Below are 24,128 nucleotides of genomic sequence, written 5' to 3'. Positions count from 1 at the left end.
GAAACAGGCAACGTTTCGGGCCGAAACCCTTCTTCAGACTACAGCATCTAACATGCAGAAGCTGATTGTCCAGACAAAGTGTGGGTGAAGGAGAGTGAAGCCATCACTGGAGCTGACTGCAAGACCACCAGGGCCGAGACCCAAACCGTTGACTCACCAAGTTAGAACAAAGAACATCGACAGGAACTGGCCCTGTGGCCCACATACAGTATCTGTGCCGTACATGATGCCAAGTTAAATTATCTCCTCTGCTCGTGATCCACATTCCTCTGTTCACTGCATTTCCATGTTCCTTCCTAAAAGCCTGAGGGCAGTGGGCAGGTGGTATAGACCTGCACGGGAATGTATACGCGTGGGAAGGCAGTCCATCTAGGAGATGGAAAACTCTGATTTAAAACCTCCACTGCCTTGTGGCAATATCCAGTCATGGAAAAGGCTCCTGGAGTAAACCTTAAGAAAATCCGGCATCGGAGCCTCTAAGGCAGTTTGTCGTTGTCTACAACCTCGCTCTGGGACGGCGCTGGTGCCAAACTGTAATGACCCTGCTGTTCCTTTGGATCGATCAGCGACGTGGAAAGGGGGGACGTGCTACATGGGCAACAGCCTGTCCTCCATGTGACATCGCCCAGGCTTGCATCCGACCAGGATGCATTGCCAATGGTCAGTCATGACCGAGAGGGGCCTACTACTACCTAAAAGCCTCTTCAACACCACTATCATATCTGCCTACACCACCAACTCTGGCACCCACTGTGTAAAACACAGTGTGAACACCTCCTTTAAGTCTTTCCCTCTGATCTTAAAGCTATGCCCCCTGTCTTTGACATTTACTCCCTGGGAGAAAGGCTCTGACTTGCAACCTTCCCTGTGCCTCTCATTATATATACATTGGTGAAGTCCTCCCTCAACCTCTGGCTTTCTGGAGAAAACAGATGTTTGTCCAGCCTATTCACATAGTTAATACTCTCTTGGCTCCCCATCAGATTTGTCAGGCATAATTTCCCACACACAAAGCCATGCAGACTATTGCTAATCCATCCTTGCCTTTCCATGTGCTGCCAGATACTGTTCCTCAGAATCCTCTCCAGTAACCTTCCCCCCACTGACGTTAGGCTCGCTGGCCTGTAGTTCCCTGGCTGTAGTAGCCTTTCTGAAGCAAAGACACAACTTTACTTCACCCTCCAGTGTCCCGCTCCTTCCCTCTTGGCTATGGTTGATGCAATCACTCTCTAATGTGTCCTTTCAGTCCCACAATGTCCCAGGATACAATTGATCAGGACACAGGCTTTTATCCACCTGACAAGAGGATAACCGAGGAGAAGGTGTTGCATTTTGGGATGGCTAACAAGGCCAGGATCTGCACAATGAATGGTAGGCCTCTGGGTAGTGTTGTAGTGCAGAGGGATCTAGGATTGCAGGTCCTTGAAGGTCGACTCGCAGGTAGATGAGGTGGTCAAAAAGGCTTTTGGCATATTGGCTTTCATCAGTCAAGAGTATTGAGTATAGAGGTTGGGAGGTCATGTTGCAGTTGTATAAGACGTTGGTGAGTGCATTTAGAGTATTGTGTTCAGTTCAGGGCACCGTGTTCTGGAAAAGGTATTGTCAAGCTTGAACGAGTTCAGAGAAGATTTACAAGGATGTTACCAGGACAAGAGGGTCTGGGCTATAGGGAGAGGTTGAGTAGGCTGGGTTTCTAATGCTTGGAGCACAGAAGGATGAGGGATGATCTTATAGAGGTGTATAAAATCATGAGAGGAATAGATCGGGTAGATGCACAGAATCTCTTGCCCAAAGTAGGGGAATCGAGGACCTGCGGGCATAGGTTCAAGGTGAAGGGGAAAAGATTCTGAGGCGCAACTGATGGTGCAAAGCTGAGGTGATACAGACACACACCGCGATGAACAGGAAGGTTGGCGCTGTAATTAAGACTGCTAGTACAGTGTACAGTAAGTCCTTTAAAAGAAAGTATCTGTTGGGGGGGGGGGGGGGGGGGGGGGGGGGGGCAGGGGGGGGGGGCAGAAAGGAAACATATGAGATGCAGTACGTGTATTTCATTGTAATTGTAGTCTGTGCAAGTGTATCCCAGTCTTGTGCAAGGGTGATATTTGTGGTGTTACAAGCTTAATAATGGGCTCGGATTAGTGGAAGATAGGATACAGGTGTTTAGCATTTGTTCTTGGATGCCAGACCCAATTGTTGAGCCTTCCTGAGGTGTCGTGGCCCTAACTCAACGAAGCACCAATGATGGGAGTTGCCCACTTGATAACCGCAATGATATATTTGCATCTACAGGATTTGTATGTTGGTTTTAAGAGCTAATTAATATGTAGGTAGCTGGGAGGTTTTTTTTGCATATGGTGTCATTTATTGTAAATTGGTGTATTTAGTTAGATCATACTTTGGTTTTGTGCTTGCTTTTCTTAGTTGAGTGCTTACCCTGGAGTACTTTGTACTTTGCACAAGTACTTTATGTTTTAATTGTAATTTAAATTGAGGGGCAACCTTTTCACACAAAGGGTGGTGGGTGTACGGAACAAGCTGCCAGAGGAGGAAGTTGAGGCTGGGACTGTCCTAACATTTAAGAAACAGTTAGACAGGTACATGTATAGGACAGGATTGGAGGAATATGGACCAAGCGCAGGGTAGGTGGGACTACACCAGGGGCGCCATACGATAGCAGCCTCTGCCTATAGTCTGTCTGTTTTTTCATCTTTTTGTTATTTTTAGTCTGTTTAAAAATATGTTTTTGGAGGTTTCTTAGTCTTTTTATGTGGGGTAGATGGGAAGGGCAAGGAGGAAACCGTTTCTCAGTCACTTCCTGGTCGAGGATGCGTCTATTCTCTGAGTCGCGTTTTCGCATTTGATAAAGTTCCGCATGGTAGGGTGACTCAGAGAATTAAGATGCATGGACTCCTTGGTGACTCGAGGGCCTGTCCCACATGGGCATAATTTGCGTCTCATTTACGTGTCATGTAGAAAATTGGTCGACGCGTGGGGGGGCGTGTGGGTGACACGCGCATAGCGCATGGTGAGGCTTGGAATCACATGTAGTACCACGCGGTACCACGCGGCGCTCCAGAATTTCGTAGCGTACATAAATCCTCGTGCGCCACCTGTGTGATGTATCACTTGCGCACGCTGGTGCATTGGCCTCGCACGCTGTATCGCATGGTGACGCATGGTTACGTCATCGTGCATCAACGTCCGCAAACATGCACCGCTGCGTGACGCCCATAAGCAGTCGGCCTGTCTTTTACACGTCATGTAACCTCTAACCTCGTCCACACTGACCTCTTCCTGGGTTTCTTGCTCACCTTTCTTGTTGTGCTCCTGCCTGGCTGATCTGTCAGTATGAGGGCTGCTGCTAACAGAGGTCTCTGTTGAAGTAGCAGTAAAATCTGGAGTTCTTCCATGATGGTCATGATGCAGAATAGGGAAGCAGGGTTTGCTAATGACGTCACGCGCACTAGACGGCTGTGCTGACGCATGATCTGTGCTCTACAGTCTCGCGACCGCCGCACATCAGTCACTACCGGCCTGACGCGTAAATGACGTGCAAATGACGCCCAAGTGGGACAGGCCTTTCAGTCGTTTGGATTCAGAACTGGCTTAATCACAGAAGGCAGAGGGTTGAGGATGAATGGCGTTATTCTGCCTGGAGGTCTTTGACCAGTGGAGTTCAGCAGGGATCTGTGCTGAGACCTCTGTTGTTTGTGATATACATAAAGGACATGGACATAAATGTAGACTTGTTGGTTGGTACGTCTGCGGACCTCACCAAAATTGGTAGAGATGCGGACAGTGAGGAAGGCTGTCAGAGTATACATCGGGATATAAAGCAGCTACAGAAATAGGTGCAGAAAAAGCAGGTGGAGGTTAATTTGGCCAAACATCAGAAGTTGCACTTTGAAAGGTTGTGGGAAAGTCTGCAGTTAATGACGACAACCTCAGCAGCATTGATTAACAGTCCAAGTCCATAACTCTCTGAAAGTGGCAACACAAATGTTTAGAATGGGAAAGAATATGGTTGGCATTGAGCACAAGGGTCGGTAAGTAAAGATGCATATTTATAAGACTCTGATTTGGCCACATTTGGGGTATTGTGGACACTTTTGGTTGCCCTATAACAGAAGGATGTAGAGGCTTTGGAGAGGATGCTGAAGAGGTCCACCGGAATGATGCCTGGATTATAGAGTATTAGCTATGAGGAGAGGCTGAACAGACTCGGATTGGCGTCTCTGGATCACTGGAGGTTGGGGAGAGACTTCATAGAGCTATATAAAATGATGTGAGTCATAGATATGGACCTATTTCCTAGGGTGGAGGGCTTAGCTTTAAGATGAGACGGGCAACATTTTAAGATCATAATATCATAAGTGATAGCACAGAATTAGGCCGTTTGGTCCATCAAGTGTATACCGCCAGTCAATCATGGCTGATCTGTCTCTTATCTTAACCCCATTCTCCTGCCTTCTCCCCATAGTCTCTGACACCCGTGTGTGTGTGTGCGTGGCAAGATTTATACGCAGAAGGTGGTGAGTGTATGGAATGTGTTGGCAGAGATGGTGATGGAGGAAGATATTCGAGAGGTTGCAGGGAATAGGGGATATAGAGCACATGCGAGCAGAGAACATTATTTTAACTTTGCATCATGTTGGGCACAGACATTGTAGCTCGAAAGGCCAGTTCCTGTGATGTACTCTTCTGTGTTCTATGGTGTAATATGGTGAGTCGATAGTTTGGGACTCCACCCGGTGTCGGCTTCACTCTCCTTCACCCACACTTCGCCAGCTCTGGTGTTGGACAATCAGCGTCTGCTGTCCCCTTCTTTACATCCCACTGCCAGACGTTGCCCATTCTGTCTCCACATTGCATGTCAACGAGGGCTGCTGCCTGGAGCAGGAACAGCCTGACCTCACCTGTGGCCAACTCGATTTGCCTACTTACTTGGATGTCGCTGGTGTCTGCAACCACATCTGCCGGTGACTTAACTAATTAGCCTTGTCAATTTGTTAAGCAAATCTATTAAGTGCACCATCCCGCATCCCCTCTCCTGCCCGCTGTCAGATTTTGAGGAATGCAAGTCTTCTTTTATACTTCGTACCGTGAGCTACATCTGCTTGCTAAATAATTGTGTTTGAAGCGTCTGGATCCTGAGATCACTTTGTGGATCAACATTGTGTAGTCACGCTTTGTCTAATTAATATTTCTGTTTTCATTCTTCCTTCCAAAGGTGGGAAACCACAAATATTCTCACATTATGTTCCATCTGCCAACTTATTGTCAACAGTTGAGGCCCCAGATCTAATCCTCGTTTGTTGTAAAATGTACTTGGTTAAGAAAGTATGATTATGATTGTGTCTCAATGTGAGTTACTGAGTGACCCATTTATTGGTCTCTATGCTGTTATTTACTCACGCCACTCTCTGTGCCTGTGCATCAGCACAACCCCGTCTGCCCTTTGTGCTCTCCATGTAGTCGGGTGAATTGGTTTAGGTCATTATCTCACTGAAACCAATGCCCCGACAATATAATGCAGACGTGCGATTATAAAACAAAACCAACATACTGTTGGAAACATCTCAATACCTGGTGTGACTCCAATATGTTTCTCCCCAGTTGGGTTTGCCTCACTTAGTGTTAGCCCAGCTGTGGTGTCCTCTGTTCAATTCTAGGTCCTGTCCTTGTAGAGCTCCTGTTGCTTGTTTCACTTCCAGACCAACACTCTCCCTCCTCTCCTGGTTCTTTCTCAGATTTGTTAGTCATAATTTCCAAGACATGAAGCCGTGCTGAGTGCTTCTGTCCTTCAGAATCCCCTCCATTAACCTTTCCACCACTGGCGTTAGGCCTTCCTGGCCTGTAGTTTCCTGGCTTTTCTTTGCAGCCCTTCAACCTTCGCCACCATCTCGCGTCCCGCTCCCTCCCCCATGGCTAACGCTGATGCAGTCTCTCTGCCGGGCCCCTGTAACTTCACCCCTCACTACCCGCAATGTCCCAGGATACACTGGCTCACGCTCCAGGGGTTTATCTAACCTTGCATTAAGGTAACCAGAGTAAAGATAGGATCACTCAAGCATAAAGTACAGTACATGTCCCTGGAGTCAGAGGTACTAAACAAGTACTTTGCAGCTGTATTCACCAAGGAGGGCTCGGAGGACAGTGACATCAATGTGGGGAATATTAATATGCAAGGGCAGTTTGAGATCAATAAGGAGGTGGTGGTGGAGCTCTTGAAGAACATTAAGATGGATAGATTCCCAGGGCCTGATGGGATCTATCACATTACGGAGAGAATCAAGAGAGGAAATAGCAAAGGCATTCATGAAGAAGGTCTTTGCATCCTCATCCAGTCACAGATGATGTCTGGGGGAATGGAGGTTTGCCAATGTCATTCATGTGTTTTACAAGGTAGTTGACATTTTCCAGGGAATTATTAGCCAGTCAGCTTGATGTTGGTGGTAGGAAGTCCTGGCCCACGTGAAGGAAGATGTACCCACACAGTCAGCTGATTAAACACCTTCGCACAAATGAATGAAGGGAGCAACCAGGTATCTTTGCAAGCATTCCTGGAATCAGCTGTCGGATGTCATGACAAAATCCTAACCACAAGAATCTAGATTCTGATGTTGACACTCAGATTAATGGCAGCAGAGTTTGCTCCACACCCTCAGTTCCAACCTGCGATTGGGTGTGACTGGGTTCAGCGGAATATAAATTGCAGCATCTTGTGCCCAGACTATTGGACCCTCCCCTGAGGTGAAACCGGCTTGTTGGAGACGGACACAGTGAGTACCAGAGGGACTGTTTGTGCGTTGCTGACACACGGGACTGGCTGCTGGGGTGGAAGATTGCAACCTTCAGGTGGTCCGCCCTGTTTCGACTAATGCAATCAACTCGACGTGCACAAACGGAAGATCAAATAGAACAAGTTGTTGAACAACTCTAGGCTGTGCACGCCACATGAAAGAAGAAGGGACTGGCTGCTGGTTCTTATTTTCAATTGATTGGCACCAAGTGAAATGAAATGAATTGGGAATTCTTTCTTTGAACAGGTCGGAGACAGGATGAAGCCCTTCGTTACAATTGTGCTTGTGATGTGCATTTACCTGTCGGGATCAGATGCAGGTGCAGGTTTGTAGAAGTTTTAATTGTGTGTTTGGACAGTGTGCGTCTGTACTGAACTTGGTGCCACCAATTCCACCTCCTTGCATATGGTCTGGACCCTTCTGTTCCTATATGTTCGTGTGGCTCTCTAAACACTATTGTATCTGTTTCTACCAACCCATGGCAGTGTATTTCATAATTTACTTAAGTCCTGAGCCGAATTAGGCAATTTGGCCCTTCAAATCTACCATTCCACCTTTCAATCATGGCTGATCTATCTTTCCCTCTCAATCCTATTCTTCTGCCTTCTTCCCATAACCTTTGTCATCTTTACTAATCAAAAATCTGTCTGTCCACTTTAAAAATACCCAATAACTTGACCTCCACAGCAGTCTGTGGCAATCAATTCCACAGATTCACCACCCTCTGACTTTCTATGAGGCTGTGCCCTTTGGTGCTATGAGGCAGTGCCCTGCACATCCACTCGAGCCGGGCCTTTCACTATTCGGTAAGTTTCAATGAGTCCTCCCTCGCCCTTCTAAACTCCAGCGATTACAGGCCCAGAGCCATCAAACGATCATCATACATTAACCCACTCATCCTGGGATCATTCTCAAAATATCACCAATCATTGAAGTCAGGCTAACCAGCCTATAGTGTCTCTCTTTTGCTTTGCAGCCTTCTTGAACAGTGGAGTAAAATTTGCAATTTTCCAGTCCTCTGGGTCCACTCCAGACTCTAGTGATTCTTGAAAGAACACCATTAATGTCTCCACAATCTCTAAAGATACACCTTTCAGAAACCTAGGTAGACACAAAATGCCGGAGTAATTCAACAGGTCAGGCAGCATCTCTGGAGAGAAGGAATGGGTGACGTTTCAGGTCGAGACCCTTCCTCAGACTGATGTCAGGGGAGGGGGCGGGACAAAGATAGAATGTAGTCGGAGACAGTGACCCTGGGGTGTAGACCATCTAGTCCAGGTGACAGCTTCCAAAATGCGTTCTCCTTAGTAATAACAACTCCACTAACCGTTGCCCCCTGAATCTCTTGAATCCCAGGCACGTTGCTGGTGTCTTCCCTGTGAAGACTGCATGAAAAACGTATACAATTCATCAGCCATTTCTGTATTCCCCATTATGACTCCTCCAGCATAATTTTCCAGTGGTCCAATGTCCATTCTTGCCTCTGATACTCCAGGCAACTTCCATTCTGTAAACAATACAAAAAACTTGCCTTTTACATCTCGTTTTAACTTTCACCCTCGCTGTTTAAACCTGTACCCTCTGGTACTTGTCTCTATACCTTGTGGAAGATTGTCTCTATACCTTGTGCTCCATCTCAGATGACAATGTTACCATTTCAAACAGAGATTTAACAATCTAATTCTTTATATTCCACAGGAATGTACGGGAAATCAGTGGTATTCCCAGCCAAGACATCCAACAGCTTTGTCATGCTGCGTACACCTGATTTCTCCAGTTTGTCTGCTTTTACTCTCTGCTTCAGGGCAGCCTCTGAAGCGACTCGCTCTTACAGTTTGTTCTCCTACGCAACAGACTCTGACGCCAATGAACTGCTGCTTTGGCAACATTCTAAAATAGAACTCCGGGTGGAATTCAGAAGCCACAAATCTGTGTTTATCCTCTCAGAAATGAATTCTTTACTAAGACACATCTGTGTGACCTGGGAGTCTCAAGAGGGGGCGGTAACAGTCTGGGTCAATGGGAGACGCAGTGTACGGAAGGTTGGTGGAAAGGGTTGGGTTATAAAAGGGCTTGGTCAGTTTATTCTAGGTCAGGATCAGGACTCAGTCGGTGGAGGGTTTGACGCCAGTCAGTCCTTTGTCGGAGAGATCTCTGATGTTCACCTGTGGGATCATGTTCTCCAATCCAATAAGATTAAGAACGTCAGTCAGGGTTGTCTCAGGAAAGGAGGGAACATCATTGACTGGGGATCAACACATTATACATTTGATGGGATTGTGGAAATTAAAGACAATAAGGATTGCCCAAATTAGATACAGTAAACATTTAAATGTGCAGAGTGGAACACAATCTCCTCGAACTACTCTAGCTGAATATAACCTTGCTTTGCGATCTTTCCTCTTTAAACCAGATCAGTAGTAGAAGTACTGATGTTGATTCCAGAATAAAGGGCTGTTTATGTCGGGGTAAGGGACAACTCACTGAGTCCGTCCAGTTTATCTTCAAACTCAAAACACAAGAGTCTCGGCCATTCTCCGTCACACATTGAGAGAGGGATGGGGAGCGGGGAACCATGGTGGATGTCTACAGGGATCAGCAGGGTGTAAACCCCAGGGCACTGCCCCACACACTGACCCTTGACTGAAGCACAGGGACTGCTCAGAACAGACAAGTCCGCCCTCTTTAACCCGACTCCCCTCCTCGTCCAATCTGCTGGAGCCCTTCCTCAAACCCCACTGGGAATAGTTGGGCATCCCAGTTAAAAGGTTTGTTCCTGTCTTGATTTAAATTGTGCTGATTGGAATTATTACTGTCTCTCTCTGTATTACCCTATTGATTTCACATTGTTTGTTACACCAAGGTTTGGGAAGCTCACAATGTGTTCTGTGCTTCCAGTGAATGTGATTGAACTGTAACATTGCAGTTTCATCAGCTTAATAAACAAGCATCAAAACAACAAAGATCTTCTCTAAGAAATGACTCTGTGTTTGTGCGTGCATGTGTGTGTGTGTGTGTGTGTGTGTGTTTGTGCGTGCGTGTGTGTGTGTTTGTTCCAGTTAATGCACTCAGTACACTCTCAGTGTCCATCACTAAATCGACTCCTGACACAGCCCAGTGTGGAGCTGATCTGCTGACAGTAAGATCACTTTAATCTGAGAGACGATGAAACAACCCGGGTGAATGTGAATCCGTGGGGAACTGGGCAGAACTCCACTGGCTGGTGTAAGGTGTAGCACCATGCTGGCCAGTCGAGGCCATTGACACCCAGTCATTGTCCTTTTCCTGATAACTTTGTTCAAACAAAGGGAGGTAAGAAGAACATCTATTGCCCCCACCTCATTGGGAAGGAGATGATGAGCCACTGCTTGGGACCACTGCAACCTTATGGTCAAAGCCCTCCCACTGTCTTGCCTAGGGACTCGCAGGAGTTGGACCCAGTAACAATGATGGAACAACATACTTCATCGGACAGAGGGTATTCCAGTGTCCACGGGCTTCAGTGGTTCATGTCGCTCTGAGAGGTGAAACATAGAAAAAATATGTGCAGGAGTAGGCCGTTCGGCCCTTTGAGCCAGCATCGCCATTCAATAAAATCAGTACCCCGTTCCTGCTTTTACCCCATATCCCTTGATTCCTTTAGCCCTAAGAGCGAAATCTAACTCCCACTTGAAAACATCCAGTGAATTGGCCTCCACTGCCTTCTGTGTCAGAACATTCCACAGATTCACAACTCTCTGGGTGGAAAAAGCTTTTCCTCCACTTATCGCACTGATCATGCGATGGTTTGTTGCCGGTTGTCACTTGGAGCGCAGGAGGATGAAGGGTAATTCTCTTGGAGGTGTACAAGATCATGAGAGGAATAGATCAGGTAAATGCACAGAGTAGGGTAATGGGGGAAAAGGTTTAAGGTGAGGGAAGAAAGATTAAATAGGAACCTGAGGGGTGATGTTTTTTTACACAAGGGTTGGTGGGAACATGGAATGAGCTGCCAGAGGAGGTAGTTGAGGCAGGTACTATCATAATGTTTAAGAGCAATTTATACAAGTACATGGATAGGATGGGTTTCGAGGGTTATGGGACAAGGTAGGTGTGTGTGCGTGTGTGTGCGTGTGTGTGCGTGTGTGCGTGTGTGTGTGGTTTTGATAGGCAGATGGTTGGACAAAAGCCAGAGATGAAAAGACAGAAGAAGGGAGAGAAAAGGATTGAAGAGTTGTGAATGATGAAACTAAACAAAGGAATGGAGGGGAGGGAGAAATAGTTAGGGCACAAGTAAGAAATTGGGGGGGGGGGGGGGGGGGGAGAGATGTGGGTGGGCGGGGGTGACATTCCAAATACGTACAGATTTGTAGGTTAATTGTCTTGGTAAATGTAAATTGTCCCTCGTGGGTGTAGGATCGTGTTAATGTGCAGGGATCGCCGGTCAACGTGGAACCAGTGGGCCGAAGGGCCCGTTTCCCTGCTGTATCTTTAAAATAAACAAAACTAAACAATACAAATAGGCTGCACAGACCCTTGATAATACTTGCCGGTGTTAGGAAGTAGCGCTATAACTTTAGCTGGTGAGTGGGAAAGCTGCCAGTGTCCTCAGCTCATCATGACTATCAGATATTCACTGGTGGATTACACATTCCCCTCTACCAAGTGCATAGTGATTAGTTGTCAAGGCTACACTGGTACCACGTCTAAAACCTGTGACCTCCACTGTCAAGGAGAACAAAGGCACATGCATCACAGGGACACTGGTAGCAGAAGATCGCCGTCAAAGTCAAAGTCAAAGTCAAAGTATCCTTTATTATCATTCAGACCTTTGGGTCTGAACGAAATTTTGGTCCCTTGCAGTCATACATATAATAAAATAACAAAAACACACAATAAACACAAATTTAACATCCACCACAATGAGTTCACCAGACACCTCCTCACTGTGATGGAAGGAAAAACTAGCTGTTTCAGCTACGAAACTCATATTTGAGGAATTGGGGTTTAGCACGGTGGCAGATACCAGATCACGTAAATTTAATGATCACACGGAGTGGATGTTAGATCACAAAGTGTTTAACGACATTATTGCTCATTATGGAACACCTGATATTGATTTGTTTGCATCTAGGCTTAATCACCAATTGCCAAGATATGTAGCATGGGAGCCAGACCCAGGGGCGGAGTTATTGATGCATTCTCATTAGACTGGGGGGAATGTTCTTCTATGCCTTCCCTCCATTTTGCCTCATCAGTCGGTACTCGTAAAAAATCATGCAAGACTTGGCTTCGGGTATTGTAGTAGAGCCTAACTGGACTACGAAACCATGGTTCCCATTACTGTTAGGAATGCTAACAGAACCACATATGGTTGTTCATAAACATAAATACTTACTTATTCATCCCGTCTCTCGGGAATCTCATCCTCTGCATGACAGAATCAACCGATTAATTTGCAGAGTCTAAGAAGACCTTTTCTGGGGCTCGGATTATCCGACCGAATGGTGGACGTAATCACTGCAGCTTGGCGGGAAGGCACTAAGAAGCAGTACATTTCCTACATCAAACAATGGAAAGTTTTTTGTCTCAATTCACATATAAGTTACGTTACGGCGGATATAGCCGATGTGTTGGAATTCCTTTCAACTTTATATTTTGACAAAAAATTTATTTACAGGGCTATTAGCACTGCTCGAAGTGTTTTATCGTCATACTTGCTGCTGGGATCGGGGCACCATCCTATCGGCCCTCACCCATTGGTATCCAAATTTATGAGGGGTATTTTTAACCAGGCCCAGATATACGGAGGTATGCGACATAAAATTAGTATTAACGCTGCTTCGCAGTTGGGCACCAGCTGCATCTTTATCTTTGGCCCAGCTCACCTACAAATCTGAAGCTCCCGGTGGCTTCAGAAAACCGCTTCTTGCTAGTAGAGGCGTAGGGGTGCTGACGCCGGAAGAGCGGAGACTTGCTCATTGGAAATGCTTTAATCAATCCTGCTGCTCTAGATTCATTGTGCAAGTCATTGACCTGCTTACTCAGGTCTTCTCTGAAGAGGAGATTAGGAGGCTGAACATTACTGGCCCTGCACAGATGTGCAAACTTCGGGTTCAGTACTCGCCTGATAGCGTCTTTCCAGAAACAATTTATTTCGAAATAGGCGTTGCACATCAGCGCCATAGCATCTTGCTGAACATCAGATAATGGACCGCCATCGATCGACCTGGCAAAAGCCGTGATGCCTGCAGACAATAACTTCAGGATGCGTTGGAGCTTCATCTCTTTGGCTTTGATGTTAGGCCCAATATAACCCCAAATAAAGGCGTTGACTAAAGGCACATTTAAAGTTGCACAATTCTCTGGAGTGGGGTATTTTGCATTCATTCCCACCATAGTTTTCTCTTATGGTTGCTGAAGCTTGAGGCCAATTCCCCAAGAAGTGGTTTTCCTGTGTGTGAAGGAACAGCAAATTTGGAGGCCAGAGCGGGCAACTCTTGTATATGTAACTCCGCATATCATGCATTGCAGCATGAGCCTCCGACACACATCCATATTCGGAGTCAGCTGTATAACGATCTCCTAAACTCTCCTCATCCGAGTGGGAGGAAATAAGCAGCCCTGTACCAGGAGCTGCGACAGGTGTTAGAATAGGGCTGCCTGGATATGCCTCCATACCACGGAGCATAATGTGTGTCAGCATCCTCTCCATGAGGTGCTCCATCTGTGATAAACGGCCGAGCACATCAGTCATTGATGTGGGAGCAGTATCCTCCTGGCCTGAATCATCAGAGAGTACATGCCTGATAGATTTCTGTTTGGACTTACCCCCCTTCGGGGTTGCCAAGCTGCTCCCTGCAGGAACTAAATCCGAGGTAGCTGAGCAAACTGCCAGCGACTTTGAGGATGAAATAGACGGCCGCCGGCTTTCCGCACGCCCGCGGTCTCCTGCAGCCGGTTTTACCGCGGCCCGTCTAGTTTTATTGGTCCGAGGTTTTTCCATAACTAATACATAATTATTAAATGAAAATTATACAAGAGGAATATTTATTAAAAAAACATCAATGCTTTCTGCAATATTAAGTGTTCAACATTCCAGGACCAACTTCACCAGCATCCCGCTAAGTTGCATTAAAACTTCCCTACTTTTACACATCATAACTTTCGAAATTAAGACCAACATAATGTGATCTTCCAATTACCTGCTACATCTGCCTGCTAAATATATGTGTTTGATGCATTTGGATCACATGATCGCTCTGTGGATCACCATTTTTTAGTCTCACTCAGTTCAATTAATATTTGTGTTTACATTCGTCATTCTAAAAGTGGGAAACCTCACATTTTCTCACATTATGCTCCATCTGCCAACTTATTGTCCACTCAGTTAACCTGTCCATATCCCTTTCCAGGCTCCTTGTGCCCTCCTTACAACTTGTTCATCCACCAGTCTTTGTTCACCATAAATCTGTCTACAGTTCACTCAGTTGCTTCATCTATCACTAATGTGGAATGTTGTGGCCCCATCTCCTCGTGAACTCCCACAAGTTACTGAGTGACCCATTTATTGGTCTCTATGCTGATATTTACTCACTCCACTCTCTATGCCTGTGCATCAGCACAACCCCGTCTGCCCTTTGTGCTCTCCATGTAGTCGGTTGAATTGGTTTAGGTCATTAACTCACTGAAACCAATGCCCCGACAATATAATGCAGACGTGCGATTATAAAACAAAACCAACATACTGTTGGAAACATCTCAAAACCTGGAGTGATTCCAATATGGTTCTCTCCAGTCGGGATTGCCTCATTGCTAGTGTTGGCCCAGCTGCCATCTCCTCTGTTCAATCCTTGGTCCTGTCCTTGCAGAGGCCCAGTTGCTTGGTTCACTTCCAGACCAACACTCTCCCTCCTCTCCTGGTTCTCTCTCAGATTTGTTAGTCACAATTTCCCAGACATGAAGCCATGCTGAATGCTTCTGTCCTTCAGAATCCCCTTCATTAACCTTTGCATCACTGACGTTAGGCCTTCCTGGCCTGTAGTTTGCTGGCTTATCTCTGCAGCCCTTCAACTTTTGCCACCCTCCAGTATCCCGCTCCCTCCTCCGTGGCTAACAATGATGCAGTCTCTCTGCCGGGCCCCTATAATTTCTCCCCCCACTTCCTACAATGTCTCATGATACACTGGATCACGCTCCAGGGATTTATCTAACTTTACATGAAGGTAACCAGTGTAAAGATTGGACCACTCAAGGATAAAGTACAGTACATGTCCCTGGGAATTATTGGCCTGTCAGCCTCACGCCTGTGGTAGGAAGTCCAGGTCCATGAGAAGGAAGTTGTACCCACTGAAGCAACTGATTGAACACGTTTGCACAAAGGAATGAAAGTAGCATCAAAGTTGCTTTGCAAGCATTCCTGGAATCAGCTGTCAGAGATCGATAAAATTCTGGACTCTGATGTTGACAAAAATCTGGACTCTGATGTTGACTGATGTTGACACACAGATCAATGGCGACTCTCGGACTGTCTGTTGGCCGCCAGGTTTTTCACCCCCTCTGTTTCTTCTGCGATTGCCTGTGACTGGGTTCAGCAGGATATAAATTGCAGCATCTTGTGCCCAGGGTATTGGACCCCCCGATGTGAAACCGGCTTGTTGGAGTCAGACACAGTGAGTACCAGAGGGGCTGTTTGTGTGTTGCTGACACACGGGACTGGCTGCTGGTTCTCAGTTTCAATCGATTGGCACCAAGTGAAATGAAATGAATTAGAGATTCTTTGTTTCAACAGGTTGGACACAGAATGAAGCCCTTCGTTACAATTGTGCTTGTGATGTGCATTTACCTGCCAGGATCGGACAGTATAGGTATGTATGAGGTTTAATTGTGTGTTTGGACAGTGTGTGTCTGTACTGAACTTGGTGCCACCAATTCCACCTCCTTGCACATGGTCTGGACCCTTCTATTCCTGTATGTTCGTGTGTCTCTCTAAACACTTAACCACTGCTATTGTATCTGTTTCCACCAACCCATGGCAGTGTGTTTCATAAGTCTCATAAGTCCTGAGCCGAATTAGGCAATTTAGCCCCTCAAATTTACTCCACCATTCAATCATGGCTGATCTATCTTTCCCACTCAATCCTATTCTCCTGCCTCCCCCCATAACCTTTATCACGTTTACTAATCAAAAATCTGTTTCGCCACTTTATAAATACCCAATGCCTTGGCTTCCACAGCAGTCTGTGGCAATCAATTCCACAGATTCACCACCCTCTAACTAAATAAATCTCTCCCAATGGGGCCCTAAATTTCTCACAATACTCCAAATGCTGTCTGACCACAGCCTAATAAAGGTAGACATAAAATGTTGGAGAAACTCAGCGGGTGAGGCATCTATGAAGGAATAGGTAACGTTTCGGGTCGAGACCCTTCTTCAGATTGATGTGGGGCTCTTAACCCAAAACGTCACCTATTCCTTCACTCCATCGATGCTGCGTCACCAATTGAGTTTCTCCAGCATTTTTGTCCACCTTTGATTTTTCCAGCATCTGCCGTTCTTTCTTAAACACAACAGCCTAATAAAGACTCAGCATTACATCCCTGTATTTATACTCTTGTCCCCTCTAAATAAATGTCAGTTGTCTTCCTCGCTACCAATTCAACGTGTAAATGAACCTTTTGGGAAACCTGCAACAGCAAGTCCCAAGTCCCGTCGCACCACTGATTTCTGAATCCTCTCAATTAGAAAATAGTCTAGGCCTTTATTCCTCCCATCAAAATGCATGAGTGCACACACCTTGCTGTGCTGTATTCCATTTCCACTTATTTGGCCACTCTCGCAACCTGTCCAAGTTATTCTGTAGAGTCCCTGCTTCCTCTACACTACCTGCTCCTCCATCTTTGTATCATCCACAAATTTGCCCATAAATTCCCTCATCCAACTCATTGATAAACAACGTGAGGAGTAGCGGCCCCAGCACCGACTCCAGCGAACACCACTGGACACTGGCGGCCAACCAGAAGAAAAACCTTTTTACCCCACTCTTTGCCTTCTGCCATCCAGCCAACCTATCCATGAAAGTTTCTTACCTCTCATACCATGGGCTCTCATTTTCTTTAGCAGCCTCACGTGGGCCATGTTATCAAAGGCCTTCTCAAAATCCAGGTAAACCACGTCCACCGACCCTGTATCTCTATCCTGCACTTGACTTCCTCTAAGAATTCCAACAGATTTATCAGGCAAGGTCTCCCCTTCATAAAACCATGCTGACTTCAGCCTATTTTATCGTATTCGGAAACCTCATCCTTAATAATGGACTCTGAAATATTACCAACCATTGAAGTCAGGCTAACCAGCCTATAGTGTCTCTCTTTTGCTTTGTAGCCTTCTTGAACAGTGGAGTAAAATTTGCAATTTTCCAATCCTCTGGGTCCACTCCAGACTCTAGTGATTCTTGAAAGAACACCATTAATGTCTCCACAATCTCTAAAGATACACCTTTCAGAAACCTAGGTGGACACAAAATGCTGGGGTAACTCAGTGGGTCAGGCAGCATCTCTGGAGTAGGTGACGTTTCAGGTCGAGACCTTTCTTCAGACTCTTCTTCCTCGTGTCCGGCCATCTTCTATATCACGTCTTTCCGGTCGGTCAGTGACGGTTGACGGTCGGTTATTGCAGAATTGGCTACTTCAGTCAGTCACCGTGGTACAGTTTCTGTCGTCAGCACTGCCCGGGATGCGCCACCTGGAGGCTTCTGCTTGCATCCCTTCTTCAGACTGATGTCAGGGGAGGGGGCGGGACAAAGATAGAATGTAGTCGGAGACAGTGACATGGGGTGTAGACCATCTAATCCAGGTGACATCCACCTTCGGACCTTTCAGCTTCCAAGTCACCTTCTCCTTAGTAATAACAACTCCACTCACCGTTGCCCCCTGAATCTCTTGAATTCCAGGCACGTTGCTGGTGTCTTCCCTGTGAAGACTGCATGAAAAACGTATACAATTCATCAGCCATTTCTGTATTCCCCATTATGACTCCTCCAGCATCATTTGCATTGGTCCAATGTCCATTCTTGCCTCTGGTACTCTAGGCACCTACCATTCTGTAAACAATACAAAATAACTTGCCTTTTACATATCGTTTTAACTTTCTCCCTCGCTGTTTAAACCTGTACCCTCTGGTACTTGTAATTCCCATCTTGGGGGAAAAAGATTGTCTCTATACCTTGTGCTCCAGCCCAGATGACAATGTTACCATTTCAAACAGAGATTCAACAATCTAATTCTTTATATTCTACAGGAATGTACGGGAAATCAGTGCATTTCCCAGCCAAGACAGCCAACAGCTTCGTCAGGTTGCATGCACCTGATTTCTCCAGTTTGACTGCTTTTACTGTCTGCCTCAGGGCAGCCTCTGAAGAGACTCGCAATTACGGTTTGTTCTCCTACGCAACAGACTCTAACCCCAATGAACTGCTGCTTTGGCAAGAATCTAAAACACATCTCCGGGTGGAATTAGGAAACCAAAAAATTACGTTTAGCCTCCCAGAAATGAATGCTTTACTGAGACACATCTGTGTGACCTGGGAGTCTCACGAGGGTGAGATAACAGTCTGGGTCAATGGGAGACGCAGTGTACGGAAGGTTGGTGGAAAGGGTCAGGTTGTGAAAGGGCTTGGTCAGTTTATTCTAGGTCAGGAACAAGACTCAGTCGGTGGAGGATTTGACATCAATCAGTCCTTTGTCGGAGAGATAACTGATGTTCATATGTGGGATCATGTTCTACAGCACAATGATATTAAGAAGGTCAGTCAGGGTTGTCTCAGGTATGGAGGGAACATCATTGACTGGGGATCAACACATTATACATTTGAAGGGATTGTGGCAATTGAAGACAATAAGGATTGCCCACTTTGAATACAGTAAACATTAATATGTGCAGAGAGGAACTCAATTACCTCAAACTGCTCTAGCTGAATACGACCTTGCTTTGCGATCTTTCCTCTCTAAACCAGATCAGTAGTAGAAGTAGTGATGTTGATTCCTAAATAAAGGGCTGTTAACATCAGGGTAAGGGACAACTCACTGAGTCCTTCCAGTTTATCTTCAAACTCAGTACACAAGAGTCGCGGCCATTCTCCGTCACACGTTGAGAAAGGGATGGGGAGCGGTGAACCATGGTGGATGTCTACAGGGATCAGCAGGGTGTAAACACCAGGGCACTGCCTCACACACTGACCCAGTTAAAAGGTGCAGCAGTACAGAGCGGTGTCCAGTGCATTTGGTGCCATCTCTCTGACACACACATGGAGACAAGAAAGTGTCAGGGGCACGGGGGTGGTGGTGACGGGCAGACACGGACTGTGGGAAAGTCCCTGTGGTGGAGGCTGATCCTGTCTTGATTTAGATTGTGCTGATTGGAATTATTACTGTGTCTCTCTCTGTATTACCCTGTTGATTTCACATTGTTTGTTACACCAAGGTTTGGGAAGCTCACAATGTGTTCTGTGCTTCCAGTGATTGTGAATGAACTGTAACATTGCAGTTTAATAAACGAGCATCAAAACAAAAAGGATCGTGCGTGTGAATGACTGTGTCCAATATCCAGTTAACGTTCTCAGTGTCCGTCACTAAATTGACTACTGATACAGCCCAGTGCCGAGGTGAACTGCTGACAGAAAGATCAAACCACCCCCTCCCCAGGTACTTTCCCCTGCATCCACAGGAAATGCAACACCTGCCCCCATACCTCCTCCCTCCACTCTGTCCAAGGACCCCAACAGTCTTTTCAGGTGCGTCGGAGGATCATTCGCACCTCCTCCAACTTCATCTACTGTATCCGCTGTTCCACCTGTGGATCCCTATATATTGGTGAGACCAAGCGCAGGCTTGGCGATCGTTTTGCTGAACACCTCCGCTCAGTCTGCCTAAACCTACCTGTTCTCCTGCTTGCTAAACACATTAGCTCCCCCACTCATTCCCACACTGACCTTTCTGTCCTGGGCCTCCTCCATTGTCAGAGTGAGACCCAGCACAAATTGGAGGAACAGCACCTCATATTTCCCTTGGGCAGCTTACACCCCAGAGGTATGAACATTAACTTCTCTAACCCTTCCTTACCCTTTTTCTCCATCCCTCCCCTTCCCAGTTCTCCGTCCAGTCTGACTGTCCCTGATTACATTTTATCTCTCTTTGCTTTGTTGTTACCTTCTAGCTGACAATGATCTATTCACCATTTTCCTTGATCGCCACCCCCTTGGATCTCTCGTTCTCACACCTAACACTTCCTTATCTTGATTCTTGATTTGTATGGGTGTCAGAGGTTATGGGGAGAAGGCATGAGCATGGGGTTAGGAGGGAGAGATAGATCAGCCATCATTGAATGGCGGAATAGACTTGCAGGGCCAAATGGTCTAATTCTGTTCCTATCACTCATGATCTGACCCCCATATGTCCCCCTCCCCTGACTCAGTCTGAAGAGGGGTCTCGACCCGAAACGTCACCTATTTCTTCTCTCCAGAGATGCTGCCTGTCCCGCTGAGTTGCTCCAGCTTTTTGTGTCTATCTGCTGACAGTAAGTTCACTTTAGTCTGAGAAACTATGAAACTACCCAGGTGAATGTGAATCCGTGAGGAACTGGGGCAGTCACGGTGGCGCAGCGGTAGAGTTGCTGCCTTACAGTGAATGCAGCGCCGGAGACCCGGGTTCAATCCCGACTACGGGTGCTTGTCTGTACGGAGTTTGTACGTTCTCCCCATGACTTGTGTGAGTTTTCTCCGAGATCTTCGGTTTCCTCCCACACTCCAAAGACGTAGATTAGAGACTGACTTCAATCACCGGCTGCGGGAGCTTCCATCGCCCCTACTCCAGATGATTGGACTGCCCCGACCGCAGGAAAATAAAGTGGAAGATTAGACTTTATTGCCTTCCATCACAGTGAGGAACATGGGGAATCCACTGTGGTGGATGATTATTTTAACTTTTATGTAGTTGTGTATCTTGTTTTTTTTAGTATGGCTCTATGGTAATTTGAATTTCACTGTACCTTTGGTACGTGTGACAATAAACTAACCTTGAAGTTTGTGGATGATAGGTGGAAGGGCAGGTAACATTCAGGAAGCAGGGAGTCTGCGGGACTTGGACAGGTTGGGAGTATGTTAAGTGGTGGCAAACGGAACACAACATCGCAAAACGTAGTCCTGCACTTTGGTAGAAGGAATAAAGGCATAGAGTGCCTTCTAAATAGTCAGAGGATTCACAAATCTGAAGTGCAAGGGGACTTTGGAGTGCTGGTGCAAGATTCCCTAAAGATTAATTTGCAGATTGAGTCAGCGATGAGGAAGGTAAATGCAATGCCTGCATTCATTTCAAAAGGACAGGAATATGAAAGCTTAGATGTAATACTGAGGCTTTATAAGGTGCCAGTCAGGCTATATTTTGAATATTTTGAGGAGTTTTGGGCCCTTTTTCAAGGATGTGCTGAGTTTGGAGAGAATCCAGAGGTTTATGAGAATGATCCCAGAGCTGTTTGGTTAATGTATTTGAAGGCTCTGGGTCTGTACTCACTGGCGTTTATAGGGGCAGGGAGAAACCTACAGATAATGAAAGGCCTGGATAGAGTGGACATAGGAAGGATATTTTTTTATTAATGGCAGCGTCTAGAACCAGAGGGCGTAGCCTCAGAATAAATTGACGCACCTTCAGAATGGAGACGAGGAGGCATTTCTTTAGCCAGAGGGAGGTGAACTGACTACCACAGATGGCTCTGGAGGCCAAGACATTGGGTTTTTTGTTTTTTTTTAAATTAGAAGTACAGTAAATTACAATAATACACATCAGATATATCTTATTACATTTGTTGTACAACTTCGTTTTTCGAGCTTTAAAAAAGATAGAAATAAAAGTAAGGAAAGTGAGCAAGAATCGTGAAGGTGCAGGAAAGTGTTGGGGAAAGAAAGCCCCTTAGGGAAGAAGTTAGAGAAGGAAGTAAAGAAAGGAAATAAGACCCTAGAAAGAAAAGAAAACAAAAGGAAAAACAATTGCTCTTTGTAACACAAAACTCCACAAAAAAGGATATACCAACCGTATTTTTTTTTTAATTTATTTTACCAGATCCTGGTACCATTTACATTTTAAATTACTATTGCACCTTATGCTTGTAATAGTTCCATAAATGCAGACCACGTCTTTTGGAAGTGGTCTGCTTTGCCTGCTAGGAGGAATCTCATCTCTTCCAAGTGTAGTGTTTCGAACATGTTTGAAATCCACATTTTTATTGTTGGGATTGGAGCATTTTTCCAAAATTTGAGTTTAAGCTTTTTTCCCATTATTAGCCCGTAATTAAGTAAGTTATTTTGAAACACGTTTAATTCGGGGTTACCTTTCCGATATTCCAAAAATGGTCCATTCTGCTTTTGGTACAAGTTTTATTTTAAATAATTTTGTGAAGATTTCAAATATTTCATTCCAGAATTTCTGGGATTTTTATACAAAAAACAAGAGTGCGCTATGGTAGCTTCTTGTGACTGACATTTATCACAAATGGGTGAGACATTGGGAAAAAGTTTATTTATTTTAGTTTTTGAACAATATAGTCTATGTAATGTTTTATATTGAATTAGAGTATGTCGTACGTTGATCGAGCATTTATGCACATATTGTAAGTGTTTATCCCAGCTCTCTTTTGAAATTTTTATAGCTAGTTCTTGTTCCCAGTCTCTTCTAATACCATCGGTTATAGGTATTTCTATATTTAAAATAATGTTGTATAAGTATGATATTAGATTTGCTGATTCAGCCTTTGTCTTCATGGCTTCATCCAATAAGTCTGGGGACATGTTATGATAGTCTTTTGTGTATTTTTTCAGATAGTCAAGGATTTGAAGATATTTAAAATATTGATTATTTTTCAAATTATATTTCAGTTGTAATTGTTGAAATGATAATAATTTTCCTAATTCATACAAGTCTCTGAGCGTTTTGATTCCCATTCTTTCCCATTGTGTAAATGATTTATCTATAATTAAAGGTTTAAAGAACGGGTTATTGACTATTGGCATTAAAAGAGATAGATTTCTTAATTTTAGATTCTGTTTTATTTGTTTCCAAGTTCTAATTGTACTATGTATCATTGGATTTTTATTATAATTTTTGTTATTCAGATTCATTGGTGAGAGGAGAGTTGCTCCTGTATTACACGGAGAGTAGTCCTCTCTCTCCATTACAATCCAGTCCACCTGCTGGGCAGAGTTGTCCAGCAGGTGAATCATATTTTTAATATTTACTGCCCAATTATAGTACATAAAGTTAGGGAGCGCTACTTTGTACTCTGTGGGATTTATAATCCCATCTCTTTTTTTTTGGAAGATACTATTGGAATTGATTGAAATTCAGGTGGGCTCTTTGTATTCTGTGGGATTTAATGTTATAATAGAGCGATTCCCTCTTTCTTTCTTTTCTAGGGTCTATTTTCTCATTTTACTTCCTTCTCTAACTTCTTTTCTAAGGGGCTTTCTTTTCCCAACACTCTTGCACTTCACGACTCTCGCGCACTTTCTTTACTTTCCTTACTTCTACCTTTTTCTTAAAGCTCAAAAAAAATGAAGCGGTACAAAAAATGTATTAAGATATATGTGTTGTGTAGGATTGTAATTTACCGTACTTCTAATAAAAATAAAAAAAATAAAAAAAGGAATTGATTGAAATAAATATAGGATTTGTGGTAAAATGATCATTTTTGTAGCATTTATTCGACCTATTAAAGACATCGGGAGCGTTTTCCAGAATTTGATTAGATTATTTAGTTTCTTAAGTAAGGGGCTATAATTGGCGTTAAACATAGCGTGATAGTTTCTAGTGATTTCAATTCCTAAATATTTAAATTTTTCTGTGGCTATTTTAAAGGGGAATTTCAAGAGATGTGTTGAGTCTTTCGGTTTTATCGACATAATTTCACTTTTGTTCCAGTTTATTCTGTATCCTGAGAAAGATCCAAAGTCCTCAATTAGATTTAATATGTTTGGTATACTGATTTGGGGTTTTGTGATATACAGTAATACATCGTCTGCATATAAGGATATTTTGTTATTTGAATATTTTGTATTATAACCGTAAATATCCAGGTGTGTTCTAATTTTTTCAGCTAAAGGTACAATTGCCAGAGCGAATAACAGCGGTGATAATGAACATCCTTGTAAATTACCCCTTGATAATTGGAATTTCGTAGATAGTAAATTATTAGTTAATATTCTAGACATTGGGTATTTTTAAAGTGGTATTTGATAGGTTCTTGATTAGTACGGACATCAAAGGTAATGGGGAGAAGGCAGAAGAATGAGGTTGAGA

At 44.7% G+C, this 24,128-nt stretch overlaps 2 protein-coding genes across 3 annotated transcripts; both read left to right on the top strand.

Annotated features, from left to right (window-relative positions):
- The first annotated feature begins 6,731 nt into the window (after nucleotides 1-6,731).
- Nucleotides 6,732-19,356, top strand: LOC129709634 (C-reactive protein-like). Of its 2 annotated transcripts, none has more exons than XM_055656107.1 (3): nucleotides 6,732-6,785; nucleotides 15,577-15,652; nucleotides 18,085-19,356. In XM_055656107.1, exons 2-3 carry the CDS (start codon nucleotides 15,589-15,591, stop codon nucleotides 18,699-18,701), a joined length of 681 nt encoding a protein of 226 aa, XP_055512082.1. In that variant the 5' UTR covers nucleotides 6,732-6,785; nucleotides 15,577-15,588; the 3' UTR covers nucleotides 18,702-19,356. The 2 variants fall into 2 exon arrangements, with proteins under 2 accessions (XP_055512082.1, XP_055512083.1); XM_055656108.1 differs by lacking the exon at nucleotides 6,732-6,785 and adding an exon at nucleotides 15,374-15,457.
- LOC129709633 (mucosal pentraxin-like) lies at nucleotides 6,826-9,788 on the top strand. The gene is made up of 2 exons (XM_055656106.1): nucleotides 6,826-7,131; nucleotides 8,505-9,788. The coding sequence occupies exons 1-2, from the start codon at nucleotides 7,065-7,067 to the stop codon at nucleotides 9,119-9,121; spliced, it is 684 nt and encodes a 227-aa protein (XP_055512081.1). The 5' UTR covers nucleotides 6,826-7,064; the 3' UTR covers nucleotides 9,122-9,788.
- Nucleotides 19,357-24,128: the final 4,772 nt, after the last annotated feature.

Source organism: Leucoraja erinacea, chromosome 26, assembly GCF_028641065.1.
Source record: "Leucoraja erinacea ecotype New England chromosome 26, Leri_hhj_1, whole genome shotgun sequence".
NCBI lineage: Eukaryota > Metazoa > Chordata > Chondrichthyes > Rajiformes > Rajidae > Leucoraja > Leucoraja erinaceus.
The sequence above is the reverse complement of the archived record's forward strand: the minus strand, read 5'-3'. Positions and strand labels throughout refer to the sequence as shown.

Coding starts and splice junctions, on each gene's coding strand:
- LOC129709633 (XM_055656106.1), top strand. CDS start 7,065: ATGAAGCCCTTCGTTACAATTGTGCTTGTGATGTGCATTTACCTGTCG. Junction 7,132..8,504: donor GGGATCAGATGCAGGTGCAG/GTTTGTAGAAGT, acceptor TATATTCCACAG/GAATGTACGGGAAATCAGTG.
- LOC129709634 (XM_055656107.1), top strand. CDS start 15,589: ATGAAGCCCTTCGTTACAATTGTGCTTGTGATGTGCATTTACCTGCCA. Junction 15,653..18,084: donor GCCAGGATCGGACAGTATAG/GTATGTATGAGG, acceptor TATATTCTACAG/GAATGTACGGGAAATCAGTG.